The sequence below is a fragment of the Ascaphus truei genome, chromosome 8, assembly GCF_040206685.1.
Source record: "Ascaphus truei isolate aAscTru1 chromosome 8, aAscTru1.hap1, whole genome shotgun sequence".
In the NCBI taxonomy this organism is placed as follows: domain Eukaryota; kingdom Metazoa; phylum Chordata; class Amphibia; order Anura; family Ascaphidae; genus Ascaphus; species Ascaphus truei.
In genome coordinates, this window is record NC_134490.1 from 20,967,155 (window position 1) to 20,979,399 (window position 12,245).

Below are 12,245 nucleotides of genomic sequence, written 5' to 3' on the forward strand. Positions count from 1 at the left end.
CTCCACACACACCTTGTGTAGAGCACTGTATATACTGTGGGCTCTCCATTCATTTTTATTCACACTCATACACATACACACTCTTTCTTCACTTGCTTTCAGTTACCCTTTGACACCTCTAGCCATAAAACACATCCACACCGGGGGAAGGACAAGCACAGATAACATTCCAAGAGACACTGTTTTTAAGTTATCCTTGCTTCATTCATTGTAACATCGCTGGAAGAAGAGATCAGTGTATCTCGAAAGCTCGCACAAATAAAAGCATTTCGTTAGCCACAGAACGGTATCATCTATTTATTTTTTGATTATTGAAGCTCGGCTAACACGGTACTGATACCTCTACATGTATATATATATATATATATATATATATATATATATATATATATATATATATATATCTATATATATCTATATATATATATATATATATATATATATCTATATATCTATATATATATATCTATATATATATATATATATAGATATATATATATCTATATAGATATATATATCTATATATATATATAGATATATATATATCTATATATATATATATAGATATATATATAAACAAAACACAAAAAAGCGCAAGCTCCATAGCGCATAACTGTGTACAAATGAGGGTGAATTTATTAAGAAAAGTGTCCCTAGGACAGGGGTGGGCAACCAATTTTTCAATGTAGCCACAGATGTGGCGAATTAGATGTGAAAATAGCTACACCATGTAAGAATTTAGGTATTATGTTGCGCATGCGAAAATTTAAAACACACATTGTTTGAACAAGTTTATTGAAAACATGAACACTTTGACAACTCAGTAACAACTGCGTCAGACGCAAATGATGAAAACACACACACACACACACACACACACACACACACACACACAGTCGGTGGGGTGGTATGTTATTTATATATTCTCGGTCCCCCCATCCCCCATCATCTCATTTCACCCCCCTCATCTCATTCCCTCCCAAATCCATGATCAGGGGCACAGACAGGACGTGACTGGGTACAAAACAAAGATACAAGCAGCCATTGCCAGCTGCCCGCACGCAGCCACACACACACGCCCAGCCAGCCACACACACGCCCAGCCAGCCACACACACACAGCCAGCCACACACACGCCCAGCCAGCCACACACACACAGCCAGCCACACACACACAGCCAGCCACACACACGCCCAGCCAGCCACGCACACGCCCAGCCACACACGCCCAGCCAGCCACACACACGTCCAGCCAGCCACACACACGTCCAGCCAGCCACACACACACAGCCAGCCACACACACACAGCCAGCCACACACACGCCCAGCCAGCCACGCACACGCCCAGCCACACACACGCCCAGCCAGCCACACACACGTCCAGCCAGCCACACACACGTCCAGCCAGCCACACACACACAGCCAGCCACACACACACAGCCAGCCACACACACGCCCAGCCAGCCACGCACACATACCCAGCCAGCCACACACACGCCCAGCCAGCCACACACACACAGCCAGCCACACACACGCCCAGCCAGCCACACACACGCCCAGCCACGCACACACCCAGCCACACATACACACACTCAGCCACACATACACACACACACCCAGCCACACATACACACACACCCAGCCACACATACACACACCCAGCCACACATACACACACCCAGCCCTTCATCTCTCCCCTGCACCCTTCATCTCCCATCAGCACCCTTCATCTCTCCCCTGCATCCTTCATCTCCCCTCAGCACCCTTCATCTCCCCCTGCACCCTTCATCTCCCCTCAGCACCCTTCATCTCCCCCCTGCACCCTTCATCTCCCCTCTGCACCCTTCATCTCCCCTCTGCACTCTTCATCTCCCCTCTGCACCCTTCATCTCCCCTCAGCACCCTTCATCTCCCCTCAGCACCCTTCATCTCCCCCCAGCACAATTGAAAGCACCCCCCCCCCCCGTCCCCCACCAATGCCTACCAGATCGCGCCGGCAGCAGCGGGCAGCAGTGGTGGCGAGTGGGCAGTGGTGGCAGGCGGACGGGGGGCAGTGGTGGCAGGCGGACAGGGGGCAGTGGTGGCAGGCGGACAGGGGGCAGTGGTGACGGGCGGCAGTGGAGGCGGGCGGCCGTCAGCGCGTCACGCTGTAGCATGCTCGGGGGGGGGGAAGCGCGTCATGAAGCGGCCTCGCAGGGGAGGGAGCGCGCGTGTTACGCCCCTGCTGGAGCGGGCTGGGGTGTTGGAGGGAGAGGAGTGCGTCACACCGCTGGAGCGCGCTCCTTACCACGGAAGGGGAAAGGGGGGGTTTGAGTGTCTCGGCGGCCCTGTCTGAGATGACATCACCCCGTCTCTACGCGTTTCGTCACGTTGAGGAAGTCACGCAACGTGACGAAACGCGTAGAGACGGGGTGACGTCATCTCAGACGGTCGTGTGGGAGGAGGTCCTGTGTTCTTTGGCACTTTTCCAGCTATTCTGCTTGTGCTTCTATTATTGCACCTTCAAAAGAAGCTCCTTTAACATCAGAGACGCTGAATTGCTGCAGGACTCGTGGCAGGAGTCAGAAGCAGTCAAACCAGGTGCTCAGTATCACGGACGAAATCCCTCTCCCCCACTCCTGTAGATGACGCCCCATACAGATTCTCTCCAATGTATATTTTATTCTAACCTTTTGTAAGTGTATCTCCTAGGGACACTTTTCTTAATAAATTCACCCTCATTTGTACACAGTTATGCGCTATGGAGCTTGCGCTTTTTTGTGTTTTGTTTTTCTAGATCTGTGGTGGGTGGCTACACCACTTTCTTTTGAAGCAGCAAGGAGCTCCTGTGGTCAGTGTATCGTTGGGACTCTCTCCTCCTCCAGACTACTACCAAGTGGAGACATTTGAACTTATCCTTTTTTTCTTTGGACACTATCTATTTATTTGTTGGTTATTTTTATTAATTTGCATATACTTTAAGTGTTTATATTAATTATTCAGTTATTTACTATACTTAGTAGCGCTACTTTTATTGTGTGTTTTTCTATATATATATATATATATATATATATATACACATATACACACACACACACAATATATTCATGCAAATGAGCACACAGTAATATTTCCATGTGCTACAGTACAGTATATGCTTTACAGTGGAGGGTTTTTGCCACGTTTCATACCCACCATAACTTAACTTAGTGTGATGAAACCTATCCCAAGCTTCAAATTGCAAAGCCAGTATAACCAACCCCACACTGATGAGACCCTAAAGGTCGAAATGGCTGTCTCTGGGTGGGTTTACTGGCTATGCATCTTAACCCAGGCTGTGCTTTAAAGCTGTGCAATGCAGCACACATAAGCTTACAGGGGACCATATCATATGGATTTGAAGCAAAAGGTGGCACTGTGTGCTCATTTGCATGTAATTTCCCAGAATCCCTTGCTGCAGTGGACGCACCGTATGCTGGGTGATACTGGTGAAAGGCAGGGTTGCAGATCTGTCTAAGTACATACATTTACTAAATTTTCGGGCCACCGGGACTGTCCCGGCTAAACCAGGACATCTGGTCACCCAAGGAGAAGATGGTACAAGACCTCTGGAATGCCGTCTTCTTCCTAGGATTTGCTTTTGTGACCTGGCAAATAATGCTTTTACAGGACAATATACCAAGAGGTAGGAGAAGAAGGGAAATCCTATTCAGGTTCTCTTTGTACATTTCAGTTCTCTTTCCATTTCAGCTTGCTGGCTTGTCTGTTCGTACATGCTTCCACGCAGTGTGTACATGGCAGGCAGAGTTGTTGCAGACAAAGGTCCCACCCAAAAGAGTTTAATTTTTAAAAGGCGACTGATGATGCAAATACTGTACATGCAAACGTAGCGCACACACAATTTTTACACACAGTCCTATTGTTGCGACAGACGTACAATCGGCGCATCAGTAATCGCGCTGATGTAAGACCTCATTTGCATCATTTTAGACCAGATGCTAACGACCCCAGTGCCAAACTATAAATTGCATCGTAAGCACAGAAATGATGTCGGCACAGCACCAATATTTTGATGCCAAATGCTGTTTTTGCGTTTCCCACAAAACTCCAAAATCAGGGGTGGGCACCTCCAGTCCTCAACGGCCGCCAACAGGTCAGGTTTTCAGGAAATCCCTGCTTTGCACAGGAGGCTCAATCAGTCCCTGCTTTAGCACAGATGGCTCAATCAGTGGCTCAGTCTTTGACTGAGCCACTGATTGAGCCACATGTGCTGAAGAAAGGATATACTGAAAACCTGACCTGTTGGTGGCCCTTGAGGACTGGAGTTGCCCACCCCTGATGTAAATAAATACAAGAGACCGAAAGAAAAGACAGAGAGACGTTAAAGAAACAAAAAAAACAGGAAGAAATAAGTTGAACTGACCCGAGAGATAAAAAATGTAGTAAGATGTTTTACCTCAAACTCCCCTTTGGTATACTTGGCATCTGGTACACTTACAATTTCATCCTCGCTAATTTCAGGAATGCTCTGCAGTAAAGATAAAGGTAAGAGACAGCTCAGTCAGGTCTATCAGAGGAAACTGTGTACTGTACAGAACTTGTATGCAAGGCTGTTTTATTAAACCACTCAATATAATCTATTGTCTGCCATTTAACCCTTCACTTCTTGGAAATGGGGCTGACCTAATGCAGATTATAATTCTTCTCACCCAGAAAATGATCTTGATAAGGCTGGCATCTCCCCCCTGTGATTTACTCCTAAAATATTGTGTGCTACAGGTTAGCAGGGGTGCAACTACTGAACTAAAAAATGGTCCGTAGACCACATAAACGCCCGGCTAATGGCCTGCAGTTTCTAAGACATATAGGCTCCCTGGCAATTTCATAGGCAGTACACTGGCCTTGTGTCAGATAGGGACAGGGTGGTAAAGGGGTCTTAAGCACAGGCTCGTGGTAGGATCATAATTTGGGCACGCAGTGCAACCATTCATCCCATTCCAATACAGCCATGTTGTCTATTAGATTGGCGGTCGAAGAGGCGCCTGTTGGAAGACTGGGCCTGTACAGCCACAAGAAGATAGCATGGGGAGCATCAGCTGTATGGCCTGGCCTGAACCAGCCACAAGGAAAACATGTTGGGTTCTAGGTGCCAGCTGAACAGTTGGGCTTAGGCAGCCACCAGGGTTGGGGAGGTGCTCAATACTTCACCTCTTCTGGGGGGTTTCCCTATTTATGACGGCTTGCCGGCTTTTGGGTTTTGCTAACAAAGCTGTGACCCCACAAAAAGTGTTGTGTTCTTTAACTGGGCAAAGGGGCATGGTGCATGGGTTGTCGGACTGGGCAGTTTATGCTAAGAACCTACACCGAAAGAATGTGCGCTTCAGTACTTACGTTGAAATGCCAGAGAGTGAGTAAGGCTATGACCATGGCAGTAGTGGTCCTCCCTTTGCCTCCGTGACAGTTGAATACAAAGGCTGCATTGGAATCTTCAGCTAGCGTCGTCTTCATCGACTCAAGCAGCATGTCAAAATCCTGCAGGATAGACACTAATGTTAAGTGAATCATTGAAATAGTCTCCATTAGGACCAGGTTTATAGGGGGGCTTAACACTCACAAAAAAGAATCAACATTTCAAGGCAGTTTGATGTAATTGCAGTGATATCTGTGTGTGACCTCAGGCAAGTAACTTCCTGTGACTTCCATTATAATCAAACTGCAATCTGTGGTAGGGATTTCCTGTGTCTACGCTCAGGGGAAGTTGTAAGTTCATATTATTTTTGAGAAATCTTTTTACTTCATGTGTCCATTTTGCTTTCCAACATTTAGTCTAATCAGACAATGTGAAGTTTACACAGCAACGTGACCATCGTATTCCCAGTATCACCATACGTATTAACTCTATAAGCGGCCAACGTTCCTGCTGTCGAACATAATTCAGAATCTCTCCAATGGAAGTCAAGCATGAAGCCTGTACAATCTCCACTTTCACACCTCCGTGGGAAAACTAGACTAAACATTGCTGCACTTCGAAGGCATTTCAGCTGAATGATTATATAAATGGTTATGCTGTCAGTGGACTTTTAAAGATTAATATTATATTGCATGTAAAACATACAGAATTGCAAAACATTTATATTATATTGCATGTATCTATTTATATTTCTCAAAGATTTTCTGCACATCCGTCTGTGATAGGCTGAATGGCCTGCCACTCACCCAGGGACATCCAGTGAGGTTGCACACCCCCCCCCCCCCTCCTCTCTGTGGTAGGCTGATTGGCCTTTCCCTCACCCAGGGACAGTCAATGAGACAGCACATTGGCTGGGTAACACCGTAAGTGTCACATTTGAAGTATCTGGGGAGTTCAAATTGGAGGTGAAGAATACAAAAACTGGACGCTGCACTTCGGGCAGGAATTTCCATTTCTATTGTCTGACTTTGCTGCACTTATTGTATTATTATGATTCCCTGTACTGTATTGTCTTTGTAAAGCGCCGAATACACTGTCAGTGATATATAAATAAAAATATACATGCATCCCTCCCCCTCTGTGATATACTGAGCGGCCTCTCACTCACCCAGGAAATATTGGGGGAGGGGATTTTAATGGCAGCGGAGACAGATGAGGAGAGACAGCAAGGAGGGGAGAAGAGAGAGTCAGCAGAGAGCAGTGTGCACACGGGGGAGGAAAGACAGCACGGTGAGAAGGAGGAGGAAACAGAGACAGCAAGGTGAGGACGGGTGTAGTGTGCATAAAGAGGAGCAGACACAGTAAGGCAGGGAGTGCAAAGAGGGGAGGAGAGAGAGCAAACAGGAGCAGGGCATGATAGAGGAGGGAGGGGAGGAAAGACAGCAAGGAGGGGAGAGAAGACAGAGAGAGACAGCAAGGAAAGGAGGGAATAGAGAGCAGTGTGCACATCCGGCAGGAGGGAGTGTAAAGAGAGGGCTGGAGAGACAGCAAGGTCAGTAGGAGGAGGAAACAGAGAGACAGCAAGAAGAGGATGTGATGAGTACGAGGGGAGTGTAGTGTGCAGAGAGAGGAGCAGACAGTGAGACAGGGAGTACAAAGAGGAGAGAGTAAGGTGGGGAAGAGGGGACAAGAGACAGCAAGGCATTACAGGGAGTGGTGAAAAGAAAGAGTAATGTTTAATAACCTTTCAGACATTCTAGATCAGTGTATGTTACCATGGGTACAGCTAGTAACATTATTTTCCATACTGCTTTGTGCATCTCTCGTAATGTCGCTGTGTTCAATGGGCTGATAATTTCACACGGACAATACCTGTTCCCTGGGAGTGCAGAAATCTGGAATGGGGATTCTTCTGTACACCAGCCCCGGACACGTGCTTTTTTGCTGGTTGAAAATCTCCTGCATTGTCTGGCATGTTTTAAACATCTTCATCTGCTTTTCCTGTTCAAGGCAGACCTCGAGCCACTTCTGGGACGCCAGCACGTGGTTCTTCACGGTGGCCTCCAATTTCTGAGCAACAGTGAGACAATGAGTGGACCTTCTTAATAGATTTTTCGTTTGGTTGCCAAAGACTGTTTAGCATACAACAAGCTCGTCAGAGCAAGGGATTCATCACCACTACTAAAATGTGTGTGTGTGTGTGTGTGTGTGTGTGTGTGTGTGTGTGTGTGTGTGTGTGTGTGTGTGTGTGTGTGTGTGTGTGTGTGTGTGTGTGTGTGTGTGCCGGACCTACAGAACACATGGCTTTGGTGATGCAGAAAGTTACCTTTATTCAGGAAAGGAACTAACATACCCCACAGCAGGCGATGTTTCAGGCCCGTACACGGCCTTTCCTCTCACCTGATGTCGCTTGCTGTGTGGTATGTTCCCTTTTTGAATAAAGGTAACTTCTTTGCATCACCAAGCCATACGTGCCCTTTGATATAAATCCGGATGAAGTGTGAGTGATACACTTGCTCTAGGATTGAGTGCTGCCTTTCTTTGACTGTTCCTGTGTGGTTTTGTTCCCATGTAGTACTGAAAATGCCGGTGGAATATGATTAGGGATTTGACATACTGCCCTCCTGTGGTCACTGCCAAATAGCACATGCTTTTCCATAGACTGGAGACAGGACCTGTTGTAATCCATATATCACATGACAATTCTATTTAACATTGCATACTGTGAAGAAATGGAAGCTATCTGGAAATAAGCGTTGGAATATATGTATAAAGCAGGGTTTTACACCAAAATTAAGGTGCACCAATTTACAGTGTGAAAACTGATTACCATAGCTAGCAGGTATTTTGATCCCACAATACCATCTTGGTACCATGTAAGTATGATTGTAGTATTGATACCATCTAAGTATGATTGTAGTATTGATACCATTTAAGTATGATTGTAGTACTTAGAACTGGAAATGTTTCTCTCTGGCTCATTTGTTAGCAGATTTGTTAGTCATTTGTTATATTTTTTTTTTTAACAGATTTCCCAAATTGTTTTCCTTGCGTCACGTGAGCGGTTTAGACAATGGGGACGAACCGCTCATGTGACGTCACAGCCATGCCTCTCGATGCCTGCAGGCCTAAGTTTTACAGAGGCTGCATTTAAAAGTAAAATCAGACAGTTTCAGGAATTAATAATAATGCACATTGCAATCTCCGGTTACCTCCAGTTGTTCTGGCGATGTTACAGGTATTGCAATTTGTTGCTCCAAGTGCTCTGGTTCCCGCAGGGTATATATTTGTTCATTGCCTTCGAGCACGATGTCTTCACGAAGGTTCACCCACAGGATGTTGGAATACTTTCTCTTTGTATCAGTCAGATAATTGAGCACACAGCATGTGGCCTGGATGAGTAACAAAGCCAACATTACTTGACCTCTTAATAAGTAATGAAACCAAGACAGTGGAATAAGTAGAATGCTTATACCTAAAATTTCTATTGAATCAAAGGAACCACTTTTCTAAACTAAGTAGTTTCTTATTCTAGTTGAATATTTGTAGAACAGAAGATACAAGGAGAACATCTAACACTCTTACTAAAAACATTGCTACTTTTGGTAATATCACACCATCCAGAGTTTAAACCATGGTGCCTTTTCATCCATGAGTATAAAGTTAGAGTTGCAATGATTGATGCTCTTCTAGTCAATCTGTTGCATGATTTGTGGTTAGATCTTCTAGGAAACAAAGCGATGACACTTTGTGCATCTGAACTTTTCAGTTGTCTGGCCACTTGCTAATTTAGTCTTGAAATGAAAAAAAAAATTATATGATGGGACCAGATGTTTCTTCTATTGTGAAACTATAGTGTTGTCTTCATGATACCTGTATTATGAAGCTGCCAACATGCAAAACATTACTCAAGACTAACTGTAGTAATAGGAGGTGCTTCATTTATCACCTTTGAGTTTGGTTGAGCAGTGCCATAAATGGCCATTTTGGGCACCCTTCGAAAGTTGGCCACATTCAGTTCTTTCACAGTGCTTAGCACGTCTGGGGAGAACCGTTCATCCAACACCTGCAAAAGAAAACAGATCTACACTCACAGTATCTCGAATTTCTAGTGAGATATATCCATACACGTATAAAGGCTAACTCTACTGCCCATTATCCTTGGCAGAATGGTTATGCATGTGAGACGTATTGCATCACAGTCTTACTGTGCTTTCATTAAGTTGAAGAAAGCTTAAAAAGCAAGTTGTACAGAAGGGAGGGAATAGAAAGTGTGGGCAACACCAAATGACCATTCGGCACACTACCTGAAAAGTCACAGAGAACAAGCATCGGCATAATACTTACCAATACCCGTGTCCCTCTTGTTATGAGTTCTCCAGATAGCGTGAGTTCGGACAGATTCATATTCGCCTGCAGTCTGTAAATCCAAGGATGCATACACATCCATCGGCTAAAATTCAGTGCAAAGGCCAAATGGTACTGAAAGATACAGAAGAAGGCTGTGTTTAACTACTACCACTTTTACTTACCAATCTCCATTTGTTATTCTCACTTAAATAAGCAAATGGTCTGTGGGTGAAACATGCAGCGAAGAGTTGCAGCAGTCATATTCATCCTAGAGGAAACTATCATTTTCATGGAAATGCTAACTTTGAACCATTTCAGTGGCAAATGTCTAGTGGCTCAGCTGGCACAAAAATATATGTTTCCTACTCTCCGGTTAAAAAAAATAGTCAACCCCTTCATGAGTCAATGAAAAGGAATCCACTTAGGGGAGGCGCTCCCTCTACCTCTGGATTGCTCTTCAGGATCTCTGCTTTCCGAAGGACAGCTCGAAGACAGTGCCAATACATGTGCCACTGCTGGAACAGCACAAAGGAACTGAAGAGGTTATCACATGATCCACATGAGTTCATGGTAAATGTAGTACAGGCATACCCCGCTTTAAGTACACTCACTTTAAGTACACTCGCGAGTAAGTACATGTCGCTCAATAGGCAAACGGCAGTTCACGCATGCGCCTGTCAGTACGTCCTGAACAGCAATACCGACTCCCTACCTGTACCGAAGCTGTACGCAAGCGGGGAGACTATAGAGCCTGTTACAAATGTGTTATTTACATCAGTTATGCACGTATATGACGATTGCAGTACAGTACATGCATCAATAAGTGGAAAAAAGGTAGTGCTTCACTTTAAGTACATTTTCGCTTTACATACATGCTCCGGTCCCATTGCGTACGTTAATGCGCGGTATGCCTGTACATGATCTATTGAAATCTCATACATTTCTTCTTTAGATGCTATCTGATTCTGGTGTATTAGCCACATCCATGATTAAATCTTGGGTTAGCCCATTACAGTAATCCAGGGAGTAATCTGATTGACACTCAACTGGCGTCAGTAATTAAATTGAGAACCTCTGAGAAGTAGTAATCCTTCCTTGTGAAACATACTGTAGCTTGCAAATGTTTTGCAATGTTGCTCAAGCATTGTCTGCTTGCCTTCAACTATATCAATACAACTATAAATACAATTTCAACAACTCATCAAGTAACACACTTGAAAAAGGTCGAACTCCACAAGCACATATATTTTTTCAATGTCAATCGTTATGTTACTAATTGTGTTTGGGTAACAACGCTCAGTAAGGGGTGTTATTTTTCTAATGCAAAAGCAAGAAAGTGCAACTGCATAAACCAATAAAATGACACAAATGGGTGTATACTTGTGTTAGACTATTGGGCCTTCATAACGGAAGCTGTGTATGATATGTACGTACATGCAAGAGATAATATGTGGGTTACCTGCTCATGAAGGTAATAGTTGAAAGCTATTAGGTAAAAGTAACGCTCCAGGCTATGGAGAGTTCCTCGGAGGAAATATTCTTTGGTACTATTTCCCTAAAATGAAAGAAGAAGGAAAAATGAGGTCACGGTAACATCTGTCATGTTAAAATCGCAATAGGTTTGTTCTATGTCATGATATGCATTACATATATGCAGAAGCGTCAGCTCTGTGATGAATATTCTTTATCAGGGTATATCATTTTGGGAATTATATTTGCTTTTGTACCTACTTTTGCAAAAGTATATGTCTTTTTGCTAACCGTGTTTGTGAATTCGTTCAGTTTTGTTTCTAGGTTTTTCTATCTTTAGAAAGCAGTCTATTCCCAAGTACACACGGAAATCAGATCTGCGACAACCCCCAAAGCTTGGTATTCGAAAAAAACATTCCAAATAAGGCAATCCAGCTATATAATCATACTCCGTTACAGTAAATGCTTTTACAATGTAAACTTTACACTAAGTTGTTATTCCATAGGATGTATTTGGACAGAGCAATTAACATTTAACTAGTGGTAATGAAGAATGCCAGAGACACGCTGCTATAGAAGGAATTCTGCGCGACTTGAAAGAGAATGAGGGAGATGATGATGCAGGAGAGATGGGGCAGAGGTAACATGCGGGTGAAGAAATGAGATGGCGTAGACCAGATCGGAGGGTTGTATAATGGAAGAGGGAGGATACAAGGGATGAGAGGGAGGGGTTAGGCTAAAAAAATAATCCAAAACAAACAGCACAATCAAATCCCAGCCACATTAACTCAGCATCTCATTCTTCCCAGGTAAGTAAAATAAGTACCCATTGCAGGGGGTGAAATAGCAAATCTGCCATCTGCCAATGCCGGCCAATTATGGTCCCTTGCAGGCTAAGCTGACTTGCTACCCATTAGTTATGTCTGGCGGAGAGGGGGGGGGGAGAAGCTGCCCGGGTCGGGGTTCATGTTGGATTCGGCAGCACCGCTCCACTTCCATTTCGAACAGGCTGGCCGCTCCATCAGACTGGTGAGCCC

General features: G+C 44.5%; 1 protein-coding gene across 2 annotated transcripts in view; it reads right to left on the reverse strand.

The window, feature by feature from the left end:
* The window catches only part of PALD1 (phosphatase domain containing paladin 1), a 128,584-nt gene that overhangs the window by 3,624 nt on the left and 112,715 nt on the right, over positions 1-12,245 (reverse strand). For both annotated transcript variants that reach the window (XM_075610752.1, XM_075610753.1), the window contains 7 exons: positions 11,198-11,293; positions 9,736-9,870; positions 9,338-9,454; positions 8,601-8,780; positions 7,261-7,458; positions 5,370-5,510; positions 4,435-4,506 (listed from right to left, as the gene is read on the reverse strand). In XM_075610752.1, the coding sequence (XP_075466867.1) occupies positions 4,435-4,506; positions 5,370-5,510; positions 7,261-7,458; positions 8,601-8,780; positions 9,338-9,454; positions 9,736-9,870; positions 11,198-11,293 (939 nt within the window). The remainder of the gene's footprint in view (positions 1-4,434; positions 4,507-5,369; positions 5,511-7,260; positions 7,459-8,600; positions 8,781-9,337; positions 9,455-9,735; positions 9,871-11,197; positions 11,294-12,245) is intronic.